Source organism: Ambystoma mexicanum, chromosome 2q (assembly GCF_040938575.1).
Source record: "Ambystoma mexicanum isolate Mex_15411 chromosome 2q, UKY_AmexF1_1, whole genome shotgun sequence".
NCBI classification, from domain to species: domain Eukaryota; kingdom Metazoa; phylum Chordata; class Amphibia; order Caudata; family Ambystomatidae; genus Ambystoma; species Ambystoma mexicanum.
The window spans coordinates 327,558,522-327,582,964 of record NC_090924.1 but is presented as its reverse complement, the minus strand read 5'-3'; the positions used below and the strand labels follow the sequence as shown (position 1 = coordinate 327,582,964).

General features: G+C 48.8%; 1 protein-coding gene across 2 annotated transcripts in view; it reads right to left on the bottom strand.

Moving 5' to 3' along the window:
• Positions 1–24,443, bottom strand: part of NHERF2 (NHERF family PDZ scaffold protein 2) — an 835,001-nt gene that overhangs the window by 796,062 nt on the left and 14,496 nt on the right. The window contains exon 2 of one of the 2 annotated variants that reach the window (XM_069647324.1): positions 12,138–12,327. The exons of the other annotated variant lie outside the window; for it this stretch is intronic. Coding sequence (XP_069503425.1) covers positions 12,138–12,221 — 84 coding nt within the window. The 5' untranslated portion in view covers positions 12,222–12,327. The remainder of the gene's footprint in view (positions 1–12,137; positions 12,328–24,443) is intronic. 2 annotated transcript variants of the gene reach the window in all.

The following is a 24,443-nucleotide window of genomic DNA, read 5'->3' as shown; positions in this document are numbered from 1 at the left end:
GGGAATTCCTGGCTCAAGTGCAAATCTGCCTCGTATCGCCAAACACTGCACACACATTTAACCGAGCACAATTGTGCCCCAAATAATTTGCATCTGCTTGAATCTGTGTGCAAGCCCTTCGCAGCTAAATCCCAGTGGCATTGTTCCAAAGCCTGTCAGTGCCGAGTCCTTGAGTGACTTGCTCATAACATGAGGAGGGACTCTGCAAAGCTCTCCCTCGCAAGCGTTGGCCTGGGCTTTGAAATCGTAAGGGAGTTGATTCTGATCAGAGGCAGTGATTTTGGAGTACAGACAGATTAAAAAAAATAATAATAAAATTTAAAAAAAAGAAAGCTTGGGGCGTTTCTTTTTAAAAAAAAAACATTTATCATTGGACGGGTCAAACGAGGATCAGTGAGAATTTAGCACTTCTCTGTGAAGGGAGACGGAGCCGACTAAAGGGGAATAATTGATAGTTCAGTTTCAATTATGATTGAAAGAAAATTAAGCTTTTATATAGACAAAGTAAAAATGGCCAATTTTAACAAAAAGATAAGCGGAAGCCATCAAACACGACTTAAGAGAAAGAGTACTTACTACTCAGTTACGATTCCAACAATGACCTGCATAAAAGAGGTGGAGGAAATGCTGACATGAAATAAGTCTTGTGAGGCCCTTGGATGAGGTGTGAACCATTTTACAGCTTTCTTTTTTTCTGGGAAGGTGATGTATTTTTTTTTTACTTTCTTTATTAAAGCACTTGCACAACACAATACAGTATGATAACTTATACAAAGTCCCTACAGACGAGAAGGTTATGGAGTGCAGGAGTTAGCAGGCACAGTACAGTAAAATGAACATGAGCAAATGAACATGAGCATACACAGGGGAGATGGTTCAATACAAGTCATTTGGGAGGTGTGGCCTCAGAGTGACAATTCAAGTCAGCTGCGGATTCAAGGGCCCATCTATTGTTGCCGTCATGCGGGAGAGGAACATTCTGAGAGGGTTCCAAATGTCTCTTGGGTGTGACTCGGGCAGCTGCATGTGCCCCCATTGCTCTTCCATGTCGTTAGCCCACGTTACATCCTTCAGCCAAAAGATAAAGCGTTTGGCCAGAAGGAGGCACAGCTGCACAAATTTACCCACAGTGACAGGTGGTGTAATCAAAATGTGAAACAGACAGAAAAATGGAAGGAGGGTGTGGGGGACATCTGTATCAGTCATTTCGGATAGCATTGCATCCTCCCTCCCCCAGAAGGTCGCAAGTCATGGGCAGTCCCACAACCTATGGAAGTATCCAGCATGGGTGAAATTGCAGCGTGGGCATGACCACGTACCCTCATTGGGGAACAAGTGCAATCTGTCTGGAGTGCAATGGTACCGGTGCTACACTGAGTTGTATCAGTCGAAAGCTAGAGTTAAATGACACTTTACGGGTCGGCACGCACACGTCGGACCACAGTTCGTCGGTTATGTCTAGCCGAAGATCTGTCTCCCATTAAGCTCGAGCTTTGTGATGTAGCTCCCACCGCCCCCACACCCGAGTAAGTTTGGATCAATTGATATAGTGACAACACTCGGTACCTACTGTTGCCCGATGTCAACACGAACCCCAGTAATGCATTTTTCTCAGGTTTAACCAGGCAGCAGATCCATAGTTTCTTGCATGCTCTCCGCAGGCCTGCATCCTGCAGCCACTGGAAGGACGTACTCCACGAAAGACATCAGAGGTCTGGATGAAGTGGTCTTCTGGGTATAAGGAACCTAATGTGTGAAATCCCTGTCGTGTCCATGTCATACGTGAGCTGGGGTCAGCCCACGGTAGGAATGAGATTCAATTCCATAGCGGGAAGTCTTCATGGAATGGGGGGCGTACCAGCGTTGCTTTCCATATTTTGCGCCAGGCAAGCGCTGGGATAATTGCAGAATCGAAGCAACTGTCATTGGTGAATACATCGGGGGAAGACCAGTGCCCTTAGGTCTCTGTCACCCACTGAGTGACATTCTAGCAATGTGTGCGAAGGGTGTGGGTCATCATCAAACCAAAAGGGACGCAAATTGTGCCTGTGCAGACATCCAGTAAAGTTGGGGGCAGCGTACACTCCCCTGTCAAATGGTTGTGTTAATGTGTCCAACTTCAGTTGCACTGCTCCGGAATGCCATATGAATTTCCAAATTTCACCCTCCAACTCTTGAAAGAAGGATCGCCGGGGCCCTAGTGGTATATTAAAGGAAAAAGTATAAGAGTTTGGGGAGGACTGTCATTTTAATGAGCACAATCCTGCCAGCTATCGTGATGGGGAGATGGGCGCAGCTCGTGAGTTTAGCTCGCAATTGAGCCACATCTGTTATAATTACAGTTGTGCAGCGTGGGGCAATGCCTAGCCACCGCCACTCCCAGGTAACGCATGGTTGTCGGAGCCCACTTAAATCTCTGGATATTTAACATGGGGGCACTGGTGTCTGTAAGTGGAAAGAGTTTGGATTTGCTACAATTCACCCGAAGGCCCGAAATCTCTCTGAACCTTAGGATACCTTCTATGATGGGCTTTTAGTGCTCTTGGGGGTTCCGAATTTATACTAATGCGTCGTCTGCGTATAAGGAGACAATATGTGGTTCACCCCCCAGCCGGACCCCGCAATGTCTGTGTTTGAGTCTCACCAAATCTGCCAGAGATTCTATCCCAATGGCAAACATTAGGGGCGACAAGGCACAGCCTTGACGGGTGCCCCGGCCTATCTCAAATTGCGGGGAGAGTAGCCAGTTAGTGTTGAGCCTGGCCACTGGAGTCGTATAAAGAAGGAATAGGGACTCGAGGAATCCCGTTCCAAATCCGCATTTTAACAGTACGGTATACATGAACTGCCAAGAGACAGAATCAAATGCCTTCTGGATAGCCAATGTGGCTGCCACCACGTGGGCTTTGGGGTCTATCTGTGGCAGTATATTAAAGAGGCAGCAGGGGTTAAGTGCCATGGATATCTCAGTGAATATTTTCACATTAGTATTAAGGACGGGGGGGGCGGTATGAACGGCACTAACCCGCGGGCTTACCCAGTTTCAACAAAACCGTGATGACTGCCTGACGCATAGTGCCTGGAAGTGACAGACACGAGGGATTCACGCCAAACTTGGAGAAGGTGTGGAGCAAGGATTTCACTACAGCGCTTGTAGAATTCAGCGGTTCGGCCCTCCATGTCAGGGGCCTTCCCGGGTAGCAGGTGGTCAATTTCCTGTGTAATGGCAGCTACTGAGATTGGGAGAGCTCACAGGTCCCTAGTGTCTTGTGATATCTGGATGAGAGGAAGTGTATCAAGGATCTCATCAATCACTTCTTGTACACATGTGTTATTAGTGTAGAGGTCTCGGTAAAACCGGGTGAAGACCCCATTGAAGGCCGCAGGTGTGTGGACCACGTCACCCGAGGCATCACAAATGAGTGGGATACATCCAATGCCACTCTCCTGCCATACCATACGAGTCAGTAGCCTGCCCAGTCTATCCCCTTCCCCGTACTTCCTGGCTGCCATAGGAGCATTAAAGAATTTTACTTCTGGCACCGCTTGGGTTCTAAAAGGCACAATTATCTCTTTAATCTGCGCTCGTGTGGTGGTGGGGTGGTTGCCGGTTAGTTCTTGCTCACGTAACCTATCTCCACATTGAGCTATACTATGCCAAATTGCCTTAAGGACACCAAACTCAGCCGACATTGTGATACCACGGATGTAAACCTTAAAGGCTTCCCAAAGTGTAATATGAGGGCACAGAGTCAATATTTTTTTTTTTTTTCAAAGAACAGATGTACATGTTCATCCATGGTGGTGACAAACGAAGCATCCTGTAAGGCCAGAGGTTTAAAACACCAGTTGCTGCAGTGCTTGGAAAGCGTCGGCAGGGTGAGGGACATGCCAACAGGGGAATGGTCAGAATAGGTGCGAGGGAGCATGATGACGTCTCTAACCCCTCCAAGTAATGAGTTAGAAATGATCCACATGGGGGCGCTGTTGCGCTCGAAGCAAGATGGCCGCCTGATTCATCGCTCCGTCCCGTGCGGCAACCTCACGCTGAAAATCTCCTGATTGCCCCGGCACAACGCGAAGCTGGTCCCCGGCGCGGGTCATTAACCGGACGGGGAATCTACTGTGCGAGTTTCGATCTCCGGACCTTCTCCATTGCGGAGTTTTGGACCTCTGCGTGCTGGGCGGGGCCGCCGGCCTGCTGATCCCCATAACCGGCTCCAGGGCCCTTCACTCGAGCCCCGCGGCGTGCGGCCTACTGTGTGGGGGAGGGGCGCCCCGCGCTCGGCGTGCGGCTCCCTCTCCGGACTCCTGAGCGTGCCGCTCCGCTGCCCCATCCAGGGCGGTGTGCTGTCTGCTATCCGACCTTCAGCGCCTTATACTGAGTCCCATCGACTACGCATAGGGCGGCCCCCCTTCAACCGTAACGCGGTTTTTCAGCCGAATCCTTCCCGCCGGCCACCTTGATCTCGCACGGGCCGATACACCCGTTGCTCGGCGCGACCTGGGCCTACCCCTGCATCGGCGACATGTCGACACGGACCGGCAAGAAGCAATCCTCCATCAACATGTTCGCTAAACCCCCGACCCCCCTTGCAGGGGAGACATCTACACAAGACGCCTCACTCACCCCGGTACCACCCGATTCCCAGAAAATGTTGGAGTTTATCCGCGAAGGGTTTACCACTATACACAGTAAGCTCGACGATATGAATGGCACGATATCCTCCATCAAGGCGCACATGGAGAGAACCGATGGTCGAGTGACCGAGATTGAGGAGCGGGTGAGCACTGCCGAGGACGGCCTGGGTTCTCTCCGCGCAGAGGTGTCTACGCTATCCACCCGAGTTGCCGAAGTGGAGAAGAAAAATGAAGACTTGGAGTCTCGCTCGAGACGCAACAACCTCCGCATTGTCGGGGTTCCGGAGGATGGTCTGCAAGGACCTATGGAGGACTATGTGGAGAGTATGCTGCTTCAACTCCTCGACTCCCCGAAACTCTCCCCGCAGTTTGCGATCGAGAGGGCCCATCGCTCTCTCGCGGCGAAACCAAAACCTGGAGCGCCTCCACGCCCGATAATTGCTAGGCTTTTAAACTTTCGAGATCGGGACACTCTCCTCAGGGCGGCGAGGGCCAAGGGAGATCTCCTCCTGGGTGGTGCCAGGATCCATCTTTATCCGGACTTTTCGATAGCAGTACAACGGGAGCGCAGGACTTTCCTTGCAGTGAAGAAGAGATTACGCGACCTCCAGGTGAAATACTCTATGCTGTATCCCGCTAAGTTACGTGTTGAACACGCCAGTCGTGTTTATTTTTTTACGTTGCCTGAGGAAGCCTCTAGGTTCATAGACGAACGCTTTCCTGGTTGAAACAATCTGCTAGCGAACACTATCACTGGCACACTATTGTTTTAGAACATTCGATCAGCGGATACCTCTCTATCCTACTTCGGCACTGCTTTGGCCCATCAGCACTTTGTCATTGTCCTATGGTATCCCGACGAGAACACTTGACTGCACCTAATTAAGCCAGTTGCTTTCTTGTTGTGTTTCTTTTGCCTATGTTGTCTGCTGCACATTGTTTTATGCTACGTAGTCGGCTTTCCCCGATAGATTGATTTACATTGTGTTTGCCATAACTGCCCCCGCCCTCACGGGACCTCCTTTAGAGGGATATGGACACTAAGAACGGGCATATACAGCTATCCGTTCACTGCCTCACGGTTCGGAGCATCACCGCCAGGCCACCTCACAGGCCCCCCAGGCGTTGATGCCGCTGTTTTTGTTTTTCCTGTTGGGGTATAGGGCGGTCATCCCTCCGTTTGGGGGAGGAATGTGGGAGGGGGAGGGGGGAATGGGGTTTTATGTTAAAAAAAGCTTGGTGTTCACAGGGAAGGTTGAGTACGAACTACTATGCCCCCAGTGGCAATACAGATTTGCGCGCACTGGGAGACGTCCATGGGGTGCATACTTTCATACACCCGTGTTTTTCGATGGCTACTGATGGAGGGATTGGTGAGGATCCTTTGACGTTCATGAGTTGGAATGTAAGGGGGTTGGGAAACCACAAAAAGATGAGGTTGTTACAACTTCAGGCCGAACGACACCGGGCTAAAGTTCTGTTCCTTCAGGAAACGCATGCACGCACAGAGTTTTGTGATAAGTTCGCAAGATCATGGGGCCCACAGAGGTACTTCACTACATACTCCACCCAGAGCCGCGGGGTCATGACCCTCATTCATAGGAGCCTTAGATTTATCCCCACTACTACCCTAATCGACCCCCAGGGCAGGTACGTTCTTCTCCATGGTGTTCTACAAAACAGAGAGATTGTATTGCTCAATATATATGGCCCTAACATTGATGATCCCGACTTTTATACTGATCTCATAAATCTCCTAGCAGGTTTCCCCCTGATCCCGATACTCTGGGGAGGTGACTTCAATACGATATTTGATGTCGATCTTGATAGATCCGGTTCCAGACCTCGTCAACTCTCTAGAGCAGCATACACCGCACTCTCCTCACTTCCTCGTCTATCCTTGTTTGATGCCTGGAGGTTCCTATACCCAGACTCCCGCTCCTATTCTTTTTACTCCTCGGTTCACGATTCCTTCTCCCGGATTGATAGATGGTTGTTATCTGGCGACCTACTTAAGACCGTGACTAATATGGCGATTCTTCCTAGGACCCTATCGGACCACTCCCCGGTGACTGTCACCCTGTGCTGGGGCCTCGATCGGGATCGGGCCAGGTACTGGAGGATGAAACCCCTCTCTCTCCTCGACCCGGTCTTTTGCTCGGAGATGGAGTCGGCAATTGAGGAGTTCTTCAGGATCAACACTGATTCAGTTTCCTCGCAAGCCATACTATGGGAGGCCTTCAAGGTCTATATCAGAGGCATCGCCCTCTCCAAGGAGAGCGGTATCCTTAAGACTATCCGGAGGGAAATCGCTGGGAGTGAGGCCACACTATCTAGGTTGGAAACCCAGTACACCTCGGACCCGAATCCGGAAATCCTTGCGTTAATTGGCACGGAGCTGGACACCTTTCGCTCGCTCGCTGACCGCGAGCTGAAGTTCCTGGACAGCCCCGGTCAGGCAAGAAGATACGGAGAGGGTGAGCGCCCCAGCCGGCTCTTGGCTAGACTGCTTCGCCGAGAATTCGGCCCCACATCCATTCCCGGGATTGAGAGACCGGATGGGTCGCTGGCCACTTCCTCTGGAGAGGTCAATGCTGAATTCCTCTCCTTTTATCAATCCCTGTACGCTCACTCCGACGTTGCCACTACGGCCGAAATTGATGCTTACCTTGACAAACTTCCCCTCTCGGCCCTCTCTCCCGCCACTATTGGAGCCCTCGAGAGCTCGCTCACCCCTCAGGAGTTCTCGGAGGCCATGGACTCCCTGGCTTCAGGCAAATCCCCAGGCTCGGATGGTATACCCATCGAGTTCTATAAACGCTTTAAATCGCTCCTGCTCCCCCATCTGACGGCACTCTGGGAGGAGTCTGTGGAAATGGGTCGGTTTCCCCCCTCACTCCGTGAAGCTACTATCACAGTTCTGCTCAAACCTAACAAACCCTCTACCCAATGCGGCTCTTACCGCCCGCTTTCATTGATTAACTGTGATGTCAAGATATATGCTAAGGCACTCGCTCTGCGGCTTATCCCCCTTATGCCACACATCATCCACCCAGACCAGTCGGGTTTTATCCCGAACCGTTCCACCTCCTTGAACTTGAGACGTCTATTTAGCATTATAAGTAGAGTAAGCCCTGATGTACATGCGGTGACCGCGGCCCTAGATATGCAAAAGGCCTTTGACTCGGTCTCATGGAACTACTTGTGGCGGGTACTTGACAGGTGCAAATTCGGCCCCACATTTGTGTCTTGGATAAAACTACTCTACTCCGATCCAGTGGCCAGAGTCCGCACCGAGGGCCGCTGTTCCCCTCTTTTCCACGTTGCCAGGGGCACTAGACAGGGTTGTCCCCTTTCGCCCTTAATCTTTGCTTTAGCGATGGAGCCGTTCGCCGACATGCTGCGCCAGAACCATTCCCACAGGGGCCTGCGCACAGCCGGCTCCTCGGATATAGTCTCTCTGTATGCTGATGACGCCCTCCTTTATATCCGTTCCCCTGAGATTAACCTGGCCCCTATACTGGAGGATGTTGCCCTATTCGGTCGTATCTCTGGTCTCACGGTAAACTGCTCCAAATCAACCCTTTTCCCGCTCACTCCTAGCACTCTTCCGCCTCCTGATACCATGGGATTCGCATGGGCCCAATCTAAGTTCACTTACTTGGGCGTGGTGGTGTCCAGGCATGCCGAACGGGTCCTACAGGAAAACTACCAGTCATACCTAGTGAACCTTGCAGTTAAAATACAGGGCTGGGATAAACTTCCGATCTCATTGGCGGGTAGGATAGGAGTTCTGAAGATGGTGGTACTTCCACAGCTACTGTATAAGTTTGCCAACATCCCCCAGTGGCCGGGAACAGATTACTTCCAGATGTTGTCTCGCACCCTGAACTCATTCCTTTGGCATTCTGGTGCAGTCCGCCTAAAACTTGAGACGCTTTCTGCTCCGATGGAAACTGGTGGATTTGGTGCACCGGACTTCTTTAGGTATTGGTTGGCTGCACAACTCCAACACACTGCGCATTGGTTCGCTATCCCAGACTCCCCTCCTCATGTTAGGCTGGAGAGACTGTCAGTCAGCGACCGCGACATTCGATCTCTTGTGATCTCACCCATCCCAATGGTACCGGGCTCCATGGACCCTGCGACGTGCACATCGCTGGCCTTGTCCAAAATATGGCGGATACTAGGTGTTACTCACCCCTTTCATGGCAATCTCCCGATCTGGAACTTTTACCCTGAGGTCCCACGGGTTCCTCCTTCCGTGGTTCGTTGCTGGGCCGACGCCGGGTATGAACTACTCCGTGACCTCTTTGATCAAGGCATTTTTATTGAGTGGCCTGACCTCCCGGCTTCTCTCAGACAGAGACCTTCTATTTGGCTTCAATATTCTTCACTCCGTAGGGTACTCAAACACAAGTACACATGCTTCCCGGCGTTACCTCCTGACGAACCTGCAGTTGCTGAATTAACCTCTCCCGTCCCCCTGAGGGGCAAAATCTCGAGATTATACTCTCTCCTCCAAACTAGGTCGCCCCCCACATTCTCTAAACTCCGGCACTATTGGGAGATCGACCTTGGACTCGAGATGACTGACGAACGCTGGGCCCACATGTGCTCACGCACCCGGGATGTCTCTTTCAACTCCCGGTTTAAATTAATCCAATTCAAGGTACTTCATAGATACCACTACACTCCGGCCAGACTGCATCGCATTTCAAACGACTCCCCCCCTGGGTGCCCCAGATGCGCATGCGAGAATGCAGACTATCTTCACATGCTATGGTCTTGCCCCCGGCTTGCCCAATTCTGGACCTCGGTGTGCTCTACCATGTCCTCTATCCTTGATTCCCACATCCCCTTGTCCCCAATGACATGTTTGTTCCATGACTTCCCCGACCTCCACCGTGACTCCAGAAAACTTGCTGGACTGTGCATGCTACTTGCTGTGCGCACAATTCTGCTTTGTTGGCTTCGGCCTTACACCCCCACCCACGCACAATGGCTTAGGGCAGTGACATGGGCCTCTGATACGGAGGAGGTCTGGGCGGCACAGCAGCCCACTCATTCCAGGCCTAGGGATATATGGCTGCAGTTTCGTTTATTTATGTCCTCCATTGAATCTGACTCGGATCCGGGGTCTTCTCCTACCTCTGCTTGACCCACCCCCCATACTGTTTTCAAGATTCCCCGTTGAATTATCTCCCTCATGTATGGGTGGTCCGACCTCCCATGGGCCCTCACGTGCGTATGCACCCAACTCCTTTCTTTTTGGCCGTTTTCTTTTTTTTTTTTTTTTTTCTTCTGATGCTTTGCTTGTATAAATTATGCGTATTCATATTGTTTGATTACTGTTTACCCTGTATGGTTTATGTTGACTCACCTGTACTTGTGTCACCGAGCTGAATAAATAAAAGTTAAAAAAAAAAAAAGAAATGATCCACATGTCACTACGGGAGAAAGTCATGGACAGTGGAATAAAAAGTCGAAGAGCGGTCATTTGTGTGCAATGCTCGCTAAGCGTCCACGAGTTCCAGGGAACTCATACCTTCCTTGATAGTAGAGGCAGCTGGAGTGTGGGGGGGGGGGAATCTAAGAGTGTGGGAGGATATGTCCAATTCAAGATCCAGGATGGTGTTGAAATCTTCTTCCCATAGAATAGGGACCAGTTGATATCGGGGAAGCTCCTGCAGTACATATGTGTAAAATTGAGGATCATCGACATTGGGTGCATAAATATTCATCAACAGTATTTCCCTGCCCGCAAGGGTCCCGTACACCAAGACATATCTACCCAGCGGGTCTGATTTTGTATGACTGCACTGGAAAGGTCATTAAACCCCCCCCAACTGTGATGAGCAGGATGTGTAAAAGTGGTTCCTACCCCAGTTCTTGGCGAATCCCTCCCAGAATGAGGGCATGCGTTTCTTGTAAATACAGGATTTGGACCTTATGCCTTTGGACTTTCAAGTGTATTTTCCATCGCTTAATTGGGTTGCCCGGACCACATACATTCCAACTAAGGCAAGTTAGGTCACCCATATGCAAGCCAGGCCATTAGTATTTTTACCCCTGTGGTGTGTAGGCCCGACCACACTCCCACTCCCAACCCTCCCTCCCCCATCATTATTTATAAGTGTCAAGTGCTATTTACAACCCCCAACAATCCCTCGCACCCACATCCCTCATCTACTTGAAAACCTGGGAGATACTGTCCCTCAAACCCCACCCCAACTTATTAAACATTGCATGGGAGAAGCTGGCACTCCTACCCACCCGGGCCGATACAGTCCCCCTGCTCACGGGCTGCACGGAGGAGCATGTCCCGGTTGTTGAGGATGCAGGTGATGATGGGCCTCGGGGGTGCTCTGGGTTTGGCCCTCGCTGCTGAGGTTCTGTGGGCTCGGTCGATGCAAATTGCGGCGATAATGTTGGGTTTCAGAGAAGTGGAAGTAGAGTGATCTCAATCCATTGCTCTAGTGATGTTTCGGTGTTGCTCTCAGGGACACCGATGATGTGAATATTGTTGCGGCGAGAGTGTGATTCCAGGTCACCATTGTTCCTCTCCACTTTCAACACTCGTCAGCTTAGTAAGTTCATTTCTCATAGCAGACATGTCATCCTCCACAGCATCCACTCTAGACTCAGCCTCTGTTAACCGTTGATCCGTCTTGTCGATGTGTATCTTTATGCAGTCTATGGTACTGGTCATAACGTCTAGTTTGCTATGGCCCTTGGCAAATCCCTCCTGCACACATGCCATCATGCGTTGGGTTTCTGTAAGCTCCATTGGTAGTGCCACTGTTTCCATATCTTGAATCACACTGCCGGTAGTCGACGACTGGGGGAGTAGATTTGGCATACTGGTTCAAAGAGCGTTGGTCCTTGGCACTCCCTTTAGTCATATTGCAGTGAGCCCAGTGGCACAGTACGTGGATTGGTAGCGTCTCTGGGGTGTTGAATAGCGAGGGCAGACACTTTCACTAGTATCAGGAGGTGGACTTCCTACTGCGTCCAGAGCTCCATCAAAGAGGTGCAATGCAGCGCCACAGGCAATGGACCAAAGTAGTGGGGTCTCCCTCAGGCTGTGTCAAGCTGCGTCACTGGTTAGCGCAGGGTAGGACCCAGCCTGTGCCCGTTAGTGTAGGCTTAACCAGTATGGCAGATGGTCTCACCATAGGGGATCAGGACAACAGTGCCATCCTCAAACCCACACCAGCGAGAATGGCTTATACGGTACGTGATCTCAGGGCAGCAATTTGATCCACCCCCAGTCCGGCACCCACAGCTGCATAATAGTTACGTTGGTGGTTGGGGTCAGGGCGGCCGCCTCAGGACTCGAGTTGCCAGGTATCTTAGGCCGGGTGCAAAAATGGCTCTGCACAGCCAGCAGCGAGGGACAGTCCATCAGTTAGCAAAATGGAGACCCCCGCCCTTGTCCAGTTGGGGGCAGAGGGGGAAGAGTTGTGATGTTCCCAGTGTCAGGGTGCACCTACCTCATTGGGTCCCAGAAATCTGGGAAGTGCTCCGTTGAGAAGTGGCCTCAGGAGGCGAGGATCGCCGTCTGTGTCTCCAGACATAGTGGTGCATCCCTTTCAAGCCTCAGTATGGGCCACTAAGCGTTCCAATCCAATGGAGCGTGGTGAGGGACACAGTATGTACTAAACAGAGAGGATGCCCCATGAGCTGAAAAATTCAATAAATGCGTTTCAGAAACCGCATGCTGAAGACCAGAGAGTGTGTTCTTATTAAAAATATATCATTTTATTCTGTTACAATTTCATAAAATACATCATTTTTGAACAATAAGACAATTCATTTGCAATCAACATTTTTTTGTGAACAAAAGTTTGTGCAAATAGGAGAAATGTTTACACAAAAATGCGCTATGTGTATATCACTAGCACACCATTCTACCTACCATTCATCTTCACAATCAAATCTAGTTTGTATAGAGACACTGGCCCTCATTACGACCCAGGCGGTAAGGGGTTTACGCCGGCGTAAACTTCGCCGACCCTTACCGCCTGAGTACGAGTTCCCGTAGCGCCATGGCGGATTTAACACCTGCTTTTAGCAGGTGTTAAAATCCATGGCGCTAAGGGACCTTGTTGTTAATTACGCCACCGTAATTTACGGTGGCGTAATTAACGCCTTCCCCACTCCCATTATGCCCTATGGGGCAAAAATGGGAATGGGGAAGGGTAAATGGGGATTGGGGACTTACCGCCCCGCCAAGGTCGGAATGGGGCGGTAAGTCCGCCAACCACCATGGCGGAGTTGGCAATTTAGCGCCATGGACCATGGTGCTAATAGCACCATGGTTCTCCGCCAAGGTCGTAATGAGGGCCACTAACTTTTACAGTCGTAATATTCCTACTTTGACAGTTCACCATTATGTATCAACATGTATCAGATACATAATGGTGGACTGTCAAAGTAAGAATATTACTACCGTAAAAGTGATTACACCCAGTAATTTGTAACCATTGAAGCACCCAGTACTGCATGCATTGCAGGGATTTCAACATCCATAATAAGAGCCTCCGAGCTTGAAATAAAGTGAACATTTTCTAAGTGGCATGTGCCATGAAAATAAAGAATGCATTAAAAGATAGGAGAGTATTAGCCTTCCATTAGTTTAACTAATATAAAAGAAATCGTAACTCATTCAGCAGTCATGAAGCAGGCGGTGCCACCTTAAAATTCTCAATGTTTATATAACCACAAAACTGATGGGTGGAAGGTTTTGAATGAATCTGAGCTACTGGAATTGCTCTGGGCAACCTTCCACACCACCGTTTTTTAGCCCGTCTGCACCATTGCAAAAGGGTTCCAGCTATATGCAAATCAGTCAGGTACTGCCACCAATGGCAGCAGCCCAGCACAAACTGCTAGGCCAGGTCCCCTCTGCAAGGACACCTTTTGCAAGGTCACCTTTTGCAATGGCACAGGCGGGTTAAAAAACGGTGTTGTGGAAGGTTGCCCAGAGCAATTCCAGTGGTTCAGATGAATTCTAAACCTTCCACCCATCACGTTTTTGGTTTCTGAATACTCTTTGTAATCATAATTATCTGGCTCTAGCTGACAAGAGTGCTATTAGGGAATGTTTATTAGAAAAGGAGAAGGAAACATTTTTTGAATGAATCTGCTGAAAGCTTTAAGCTTTCTAAGCTTACTCTAGGTTCTTGAAATGTATGATGAATCCAGTTGGTCAGAAAAGAAACAAAGGAATTCGTTTCTGAATAAATTTAAAACACTTCTGCCCAGTGGACGTTTTGCTATGCATCTCCTCGGTGTGCATTCTGTGACAGAGGGCATGGTGGCCCCATCGCCAGCAGTTCTGTTATAAAGTAATTAAAGGAGGAAGATCGAGTACGATTCTCTTGATTACACTGGGTTTGAATGTTACTGGTTCCACAGTCTACGGGAACAATAGTTTTGTTTTTTCTTGCTGTGGAGACGTTGGGATTGAAAGAGTGATGCATCACCTCTGTGTATGTAATGGAACATTGATTCTTATCAGACAAAAACGTGGAAAAACTACATTCCATTTTAGAATCTTGTATAGTACGAGGATGACAATTCCTACTGATGGATGTTCAACTTGGCACCAACAGTATTTATAATACAGTGAATCATTTAAAAGAACCACCGCCTGCCCTATAATTAAACATGCACCTCCTTGTAATGCAGCTTTTCCTGAACCGTGTACACCAAATAGCAATTACAAGCATCCTCCCAAGTGCATTTATACAATTCTTAAACTAAATGGAAATAGATTGCAGATATAATATATAGGGCAAGCCACCAGGAGCACAAGAAAACACGATTATTTACTAATTGGAAACCTAAAAGTGGACTAATGCTACATTCAGTACAACCAACAATGCTCCATAGAGAAAGACTCATAAAAATGGAGTAAGGCAATACTAACAGTTCCAGATTTCCATTCGACGCCATCAAGTGTAGTGTCCACCGATTGTGGAAGGTGTGGCAATACTAGATTACTTTGTGAATATTTCAGTTAAAAAGCAGCCTGAACACCGCCAGCTGGTTGGCATCCCTGGAGGTTCACTTCCTGTTCAGAGGCCAGGAGCAGACTCTATGGGTATGCAACCATTCAATGCTTTCATTTTTGCTCCATTTAAGAGTAAGTGTCTTACAGTGCAGCACCATTTCATATATGGTGGCAGCTGTGATATTATTACCATTAGACTTGTGTACTTTTGCAATTACTGCAAATGGTTACTAAAGGGGGCTAGCAAACCAAGATGGCTGTGCCACAAGGTTTGTTGCTTGATCTTTGGCAAGGTTGTTCTTTCGCCTTCTTAGGTCAGGAGAGAGGGAGAGTGAGAGTGAGAGTGGATGTGATCGCCTAGTCCCAAACCACATCACTTTTTCCTGAAAGTCCCTTGCTGGGCAGATATGGTAACCAGTGGCTGTCCATAATTGGATAGCGACTGGCTCTTTGAATGGTGCAGATCCTTGCCATTGGTGGGCTGGTGCTTGCTTCCAGCCTTAACCTTGGCTAAAGGAGGGTTCCTGTAATTGTTCATCAGATCACTGTTGAAACCAAGAACAAGTCTGGAACCTCCAACCGTGGTATCCGGAGAACTTAGTCAAGGGCAAGTGTACATACCTGTTGGTTTCTCCCACTACTTCCATTTTATTTAAATTGTATTGGCTATTTGTAAGGCGCCTATACAACAAATGGTGTTTCAAAGCGCCACAATACAAAGAGGGAGGGGACGAGGGAGAAGGGTAACAATAACCGTCCCACTAGGCCTTGTGACATTCAGATCGTCCAAGTGCACTAACAAGAATTGCAAAGGAGGTGAGGTGGGAGGAGTGCCAGTCTGCGCAAAAGGCATAGGATGGGAAGGGAAGTGAAGGGTAAAGAGGGAGAGAAAGCAAGTGAAAAGGGGGCGGGGGGCAAGAGGACGACAGGAGGGCAAGTGCCAGGGTTTGCGTGGGGTGCAGGAGGCGGGGGGGCACATGCTAAGGGCATGGGGGGGGGGGGAGGTGGACTGGGCAGGGGGGCTGGTGTCCTGTATAACTCAGAGGAAGCCAGTCCATGAGGCAGACGAGGGTGTTAGCAGAGGAGGGAAGAGGGAAGGAAGAAGGAGGAGGAGGGTCTTGAGGAGCTTCCGTAACTTGAGATCCAGCTCAAGCCTGAGAGGGGCAGGGAGACCATTCCAGAGGGAGGATTCTGCAGAGAAGAGAGATCTACCCCCCACTCTCGGTTTATAGAAGCGTCTGATCTGCAGAGATTTGGAGCTAGAAGACAGAAGGGCTCTAGCATGGAGGTATTAAGGGAGAGAGGGTTGGATGTAGCAAGGTCCCAGGCCCCAGAAAGCCTTATGGCTGATGGTGAGGGTCTTGAACTTCCAGCACCCAGGAGCCAGTGGAGAGATTTTAGGGCTGGAGAGATGCAGCCCCTGGGCTTGAGGCCAAGGATAAGTCTAGCAGTCCTAATCTGGATTAGTTGAAGCGGGCGAAGGGAAGATCGTGGAAGATTGAGCAGGAGGCTGTTGCAGTAGTCCAGTCTAGAAAGGACCAGAGTTCTGGAGATATTGTGTTTCTTGGGGAAGGGAGAATGCCTTCTAAGGAGGTGCAGCTGATAGTGGGCCTTCTTAGCAAGGTCTGCGTTGCGAGTAGAGAAGGAGAGAGAAGAGTCAAAGATGACACCAAGGTTTTTTGTCTCACAATAGGGTGAGGGGAGAGGACCCATAATGGGCGGCCAGAGGGTAGGGTGGAGCAGGGGTCCCAATGAGAAGGATCTCAGTCTTACTGGCACTAAGGCAGAGATATTTGGCAGCACACCATGCCTGAATAGCAGTCAGACAGTCTGAGGGGAGGAGGAGGAGAGCAGTGTGCCATCTGCATAACACTGGAACTGAGGAGATGAGGAAATCAGCTGGGCCAGAGGGGCAAGAGCCACAGCGAGAGGATAGAGCCTTGAGGGACGCCACAGGCGGAGAGTGTGATAGGGGAGAGAAAAGGGCAAAGTTGAACATGGGAGGGTCAGTTGGAGAGGAATGAGGTCAACCATTCTAATGCCAGGCCTGTGATGCCAAGGGTGTCAGGGAGCAGATTTGTCAAGGTGGCATGATTAACCGTGTTGAAGGCAGAGGAAAGATCCAGAAGGATAAGAACGGATGGAGAGTTGGAAGAGATTAGAGAGCAAGTCTTCACGGGTGTTCATTAGAGCAGTTTCCGTGCCTCTGGCTGCTCCGAGGTCAGACTGGTGGTCGTGGGGACAGTCAACAGATTCAGTGTGTTGATCAGTTGGGAGATGACCAGCTTCTACAAGAGTTTGCCCAGGAAGGGGGTAATGGAGATAGGGTGTTAGTTGGCTGGGCAGGAGGGGTTGTCAGAGGACTTTTTGAAGAGAGGAGACACAGAAGATTGCTTCAGGGGTAGAGCAAAGGAGTATGTGGCAAAGGAGTGATTGCAAAAATCAGCCAAGGCTGGCGCAAGGGAGACAAATGTTGTCCTCGATAGTTCTGGAGGAGCAGGGGAGCACCTGTGGAGGAGACTTTCATAGAGAGGAGGGTCTAGAGACCTCATCCGGTGCTATGGGTGTGAGGAAGGTAGAAGAGAAGGGGTGTGGAGGCCAAGGTAGGCCTGAGAGCTGGTGAGGGAGAAGGAAAGGGAGGTGAGCAGAGTGAGGACAGGATATCCTGAGCTTTGGATAAGAAGTGGGATGCCAGTGACACAGAGAGTCAGGGGAGAAGTAGAGACTGCAGTGGGATTGGAGAGTTCCTTGCAGATGTCACCTGTGTTGTTAGTGGCCCCAGAGATGCAGGCTTGGATATGGGGCCTCTGAGCGGATGGAGAGGCTGTATTGCCTTTGGAGCAGGAGGCAGGCCAGTCTGTGGATGTGGCTGATGCCCGCCACATCCGTTCAGCAACTCTGCACGTGCGTTTCAGATGGGCTAGCTCGGAGTCATACAAGGTGTTGCGCTTGCAAGCAGGCTTCATGAGGATCCTCATAACAGGGGCAAGGATGTCCAGGGTGTATGTTGGTGATAGAGAGGTGAGGATTAGCAAGGGCAGAGTCAGTGTGGGAGTCCGTGGCAGGAGGGGTAATGAAACCGGCGGCAAAAGCAGCAACTGACACTCGCTTCATCGGTCGAATGACTGAGAAGGAGGCTGGCAGTGCAGGCAGAGGCATAGGCAGGGGTCCCAAGAGATCCAGGTGAGAGGGCAGGAGAGCATGGTCCTACTAGGAGAGAGGTGTAGCGAGAGGGATGGAGATGGGGATGTCTGCTCAGATGAGAGCATCCAAGGTTATGTCCAGCTGAGTGCATCAAACCGGAGGGATGAATGCAGTGAGGGAAATAAAGTCACAAGTGTCCAGTGGCCAAATCAAGAGCGTTAAGCTGAATATTGAAGTCTCTAAGGAGGAGAAGCTTGGAGGTGGAGGCAAAAGAGAAGAGGTGAGGTCAGACCACTCTAAGCAGAAGAGGGACACTGGAACAGAGGTACTGTAGCTGGCGGCGAGAGTCAACAAGAGGGTTGGGGAGACACCAAGCCTGCAGACGAGGCATTCGAAGGTGGAGTAGGTCTGAGTGCGAATGACAGTAGCAGGGACCCATTAAGGGAAGATCAAGGCCACTCCGCCTCCAGACCGGTTAGGTCTAGGCTTAGAGAGGATCTTGTAGCCCTCGGGGAGGAGTGTGTCAAAAGCAGTGACAGCTGGCAGTGAACCACCTCTCAGTGAGAGAGAGAACATCAAGGTCAAAGTATTCAAGGAGACAGCTATCAGGGGAGTGTTTTTTCAGCCGAGCGAGAGTTAAGGGTAGCTAGGTGAAGCTGGTTCCCACCTTTGAAGGTCTTTCGAGGAAGTTTACAGGGATGTGGTATGCCCGTCAGTGGTGAAGGGGGCAAGAGAAGGGAGGAAGTTGATGAGAGACGGAAGGCGCCTATCAAGAAGGAGGTGGTTGGGCTTAGAGCCCTGGGCCATGACAGTGCCATTCTGATAGACAGATAGAATGATGAGAAGCAAGCCAAAAGTACTTCCCATTTGGTGCCAACATTAATGGGTGATGAGAAAATAGGGAAGAGGACCGAGACCAAAGGTCCGGATAGGGAGCGACGAAGGGGATATCTGTGATAGTCTGCCTGGAAGCGTTGACGTAAGTGTCAGCGATGGGCAAACCTGGATGGGGGACCAGGAGATCTTTCTTGAACATTTTTCTTCGAAGCTTCGAAAGAGGTAGGATAGGTTATAGAGTAGCAGTTAGAATAAATAGGGGAGATGGAGAGTAGCATGGAGGGAGATGGCAGAGAGATGAGGTGTGGGGGGAAAGAGATGGAGACACTGCACAGTGCACTAAGAACTCACCAGGCGGCCTAGCAGCAGAACAGGCACCTAGAGCGCAAAGTCCTGAACCCCAACTCACTCTGACCTTTGGTGGTGGAACCTGGGTTAGGGATCCTTCCATCCCTAGGCCTATTCTAGTGTGTTGATTGAGTGCAGTACTCACTTGGGCATTACTTGAACTTTTATCTAACTTTGAGAACTCTTGATACTCATAACCACTGGCCCTGCTATTGCTATAAGAACCTACCCAAGAAGTATATGCTTTGGAACTGGTGACTTTTGGGTACAAAGTCTCAAACCATCATAGGGTTGGACTTCATAAGAATTAGGGAAGCTGTTCTGTGTTGATTCTAAGGAGCTCCGTCTAATCCTATACATCCGGCTACTCACCCTTGTGTCACTGATAATTAATTCATATGCAAATCGATTTCTCATTAAGGGTGGATGGGTGTATATGTTTTATGTGACAGTATTTACTTAGGATTATCTGCTTAGTGTATAAGCTAAAAGGCATAGTAAATAATAGTGATTTTATATACTTACTGTCTAACTTGAATTAATGGTGTTGCTCTTTGTGGCCTCATTGTAGCAGCCCTAGACCACGCTCACAACCTTCCTAAAACTAAACCCGGACCGCTCGGCTACCGCCTCACGGTCTTCCCTGTTCATCACAATAGGGTGGCCTCCCAAAATCTATTTTAACAGCTGAATACCCATAGTGCTGGGCTCGGTGGCTCCGAACTGCAGGTGAACTTTCACAGATGGCTGCAAGGTGGTGCAGATACACATGTGGCTTGCTAAATGAAATGGCCAATGGCAATCTACCTGCATGGTAGAAGAGTTTTGTTTTCTAGCACATTTTAAAGCCAGCATAGCTTTGATGGCGTCTGATCCCTGCATTATTAATTCTGAGGGAATACAGAACAAGACATGGTGCAAACTGTTAAAGCTGCATGCGGACAAAGGAACAGAATGCATTTTCGTAATAGACAGAGAATCGCGTTTGGAATTGGAAACTCGTGCATGGTCTGGCTCTTGAAGCGTATCACCAATGAAACGTGAGCTTTTTACAAATCTATCATTGTTCATTAAGACTTTACATACAGGATTTGATGGAGGCACTCCATCGAAACCTTTAGCATAAAAAGGAAAACTGCGAATTGAAAAACATGCTCACACTGGCAGGCGTTTTTGCTGGAGGGTAATGAACTACAGCCCTTTGTGGAAAATAAAAACATTTGCAGAATATGCATTAGTCATTCCATCTGTGAGACGAGCCCTTGTGCTAAGGAATACAATTCTTAAATAAACCTGCACAAGTAAGACCATTTGAAAGTTGTGCACATACATTTCCTTTCAACACTTAATCTACAGAACAATGTACCGGCAACTATGCACTGTGTGGGGGATAAAGTATCACTTACCTATACGCTAGATGGGTAATGCAAGTCACTAGGAATTGCAGTAACAGAGGCAATAAGCTACAGGCTGAGAACGTTCATTATCTTTTAAATGTACACTTGTGGGCAGTCTATTCCTTATGCTAGTGCTTCCTACTGGTACTGTTAAAATGTAGGATTTACAGAAGCATTTACTTTGTCAATATGGATTTAATTGTTTAATTCAGGATGGGGGGGGACCTAGCAAGGGGAATGGAAAGGCAGGCATGGAGGCCAATGGTGTTGTTGTGGCACCACTGCTGGATCGGACCAGCTAGTAAAGGTACAAACCGGTCATTGAGCATCAGGACTGGCCCCATAAGGGAATGTGCGTTTGGAGCCTTGGTCGCATGAGGAGTAACCAGACTCCTTAAGGAACAGGTCTGGCGTGACCATATAACTATGCACGGGCTGGCCATGCATCGCACATCAGTTAGTGGGCTCTCGGAGCATAGCTACATAAAACGCTGGGCAGGTTAGGATGACCAAATTAGTAGTTGACCACGTTAGGACTGGATAACGTGGGGACGGTCAATGTCAGTTACGAAGATTTCTATTACGTAAAATTTGGAGACTGCCATTTTGTTAACGACCACCTGGAGATTTTCTAATCTTTAAAAGGTCTCTTTGCGAATCCCACAATACATTTGAAAAAGCAGACTTGTCGTTTTCATAGAGAAAAAGATACATGGAGTTAAAAATAGGGAGTACATCGTTTGCTTTGCCTTCGAGTCCCGTGCCGTCCTTAACAGCATGTGGGGCTGCTTCCTCTGTGTTCACCTTATATACCCAACTGGCTGATTTCCTGGCAGCCTCCTCGTTGCCCACCCACCCTGGCCGAGAAGGAGTCACGCTCAGCCTGTCCCGGCATGGGTCTCAACACCAAAGCAGTGCATCAGTACTGCCGGACACAGCCATTTACATCCCACCTATGTTTTCAGGGAGCCACATAGCTCTCCCACAGCCCACTCACGGGTGCTCCAAGTGTGAGCACCCCAAGCAAAAAGGCAAGGTCAAGCGGTAGGTGCTACAATCCCAGCTACGGGCCAAACAGATTGAATGCCCGACATTTCCGCCAAACCCCTCCCTCCTCTGCGGGTGCCAACACATAAATATGTCTGTTAGAAATTGTGTGTGTGGGCACTTGGAGCCATCACAAACTATTGTGGGGTCACTATACACCTGTAATAAGCTATTACACAAACTGTAAAGGGGACATTTGTCCAGCTATTGTGGTAAAATCTTGTGCCCTGCTTCTGGTCCCCCTTACCACTAAATGTGTGAATGCCTCATTCAGGGAAAACTGCGTCCCATGAGATATTAAGCAGGCCTGGACTTCCCCCTTGTTAAAAAAAGAAAACTCCCTTGATCCCGGCCTGCCAGTCAATTATCGACCCATTACTAATGCCCCCCATCTGGTTGAGATTCTGGACAGAGTGGCACATTTGCAGATTGAGGCCTTCCTCACAGAATATATTATTCTTGGCCACAGACAGTCTGGTTTTAGATGTGCACGGGGTCCACACGGCTTGAACTAAAGTCCAACATACTCCAGACCATGGAAGGGAGACATACGGCCCTTCTTGTGCTGCTGGATCTCTGCCACGTTCTATCTTGTGTATCACACAGTGTGGGCAGAGAGACTGTGTTTCAGCAAAAAAAATGTCAGTTGACTGGTTAAAATACTTCTTGGCCGAACGCAGAGCTAGGGTTTTCTTTGAGGATGCACAGGAAGAAGAATGTATGGTCACCAACTCTCTTCAACATCTTTACTCTCCGATTGTTTGAACATCTGGACAGTTTTGGCCAACTACGCAGATGACATGCAGTGTCTTGTTCCCCTCACAGGCGAGTCCTGAGCTCCACCCATGCGCATTTCAAGACATGGATGTAAGTAAAGTCGCCCTTGATAGTTCTACAGCAGAACTTATGGTGCTGGACACAGCAACACTTAGCTCAGAGTACAAATCCTTCAAAATGGATGGCAGTAGCATTCTCACTCAGTCTAAAGTCAAAACACTTGGTGTCACTCTAGACCAGGAACTGCCCATGAAAGGACAAGTCAACAGCCTTGCCCAGATGCGCCCCTTTCTCTCCTCCGCTAATTGTGCTACCATTGCATGGGCAATTATAGGCACCAAATTGGACTATTGTTCTAGTTTATTGCTTGGCATCTCAAAACACGACCTTACTCGCCTACAGGTTGTGCAAAATAACATGGTACGCATCATTGAGGGTCTCCACAGAACAGACCATATCACTGTGGCCATGAGAGCTCTGCATTGGCTTCCTGTCTGTAGCAGAATCACCTCCCTTGTGCTATGCATTACACACAAATGCCTCTTTGGTCAGGCTTCCAAGTACTTATCCACTTACATATCTCTACTGCCGGCCCGCAGAACACGGACAACTAACAACACTGGTATGTTGGAGGTACCTAGAACCAGACTTTTCTATGCGGCTCAGAGATCTTACTTGCATGCAGCACCACAGATCTGGAACACCCTCCCGCTCTACCTCCGATCTTGTCCCTCACTTGCACTCTTCAAGCAAAAATTTAAAACTGCCCAGTTGACCTGATAATTCGGTTCCACCCTTGCTGAGTCTCTCACTTCACCCCATCTGGTCCCCCCTCTTATTGTTACGTGTTGCTTAGCTCTTCTATGCCTCCGGGCCTGTGTTCATGCGCTTTATAAATAAATTAAATAAATCGCAGGATGTATTCCAATGGTTTCCTTATTACAAGCGATATGTAATGTCTCAAGTGGCTGGAAAAAAAACACTTTTTTGTTTAAATGCCTAGAGTTTCCCCATGTCACTTATGACGTTATATAAAGCAAAAGGTCACAGGCTAGGTCAGTCGTCTTCAAACTCTGGGGCTGGCTCCCCAAGGGAGGCCCGAATGATGGCAAGAAGGGCCGCAAGAGGGAGTACGGTGACTGCTTTCAATAGAAAGTGTTAGCCAATATGGCATCTGGTGGGCCCATCAACATAATTTTTACTCAAGGAGGTGGTAGGGGGCCATCATAAAAAAAATGTTTTAAAAAAATGTGAATACGACTCGGCTAGGTGCTTAATACAGACACAGAACCTCCCTGATGTGTACATTATCATTGTAAGAAAAATGATATTGGTTATTGTTTTTAATTAGGCAATGGTTGCTTTGAAAGACTTGACAAATACACGGTTTCATTTCTGAAATGTGCAGCTGTCTTAGAGTTAACACACCCTAGCCGTTTTGCTTAGCAGAGGATGGGACATCGAGCACTGCAGCAATTTCCCAAAAGCTTTACTTTTATCAATAAGTGTCAGGGCCCCAGTCCAGGGACCACACGGGTGGGAGTAGTCTACCCACTTTTTTGAGAGGGAGGTCGCTTATGTGCTTAAGGTTTTTTTTTTTTTTTTAATTGACCGTTTTCTGCAACCACTTGAAGAGGTCAGTGCCGACAGTCTAACACTGGTCCTGCGGTTGTGAGGCAAGACGTTTAACCACAAGACAACACTCCTCGTTTATCACGGTGTAGTAAAATATCTCATATTGACATCTTGCTATGTAGGGCATATTTTGTTACACATACTTACTAAAAAGGTGCGTACATTTTAGAATTAGCAAGCAATGTAATCGAAAATATGTACTCTTGACAAACGCTAGTTTGAATCAAGACAAGTGGAATCAAATCTTCATAGACCACTTTAGCAGGGTGCAAAATGTGCACTGGCCACTAGCCATTGGCTAGTGACATGGCACTCTTGGCTACTCGCCGAGTGACATTTTTAATCGCTGGCTAGTACTTTTCAACTTGAATGTTTGCTCCCCGACGTCAGGATATGTTCACTTCCTGTGACGTCACTTTACAATATTCCCAGCATTTTTTGTTTATTAAACACTGGCAACGGTTTACAGACAAACCCCCCAAAATGGCCATATAATCAACCAGCCATGATGTCACAAATAGGAGTACTATAAAGATAGTGTCAATACTCGGCATGCCAGCAACCCAAAACAATAAACTGTATTGGGTTTACTGTTC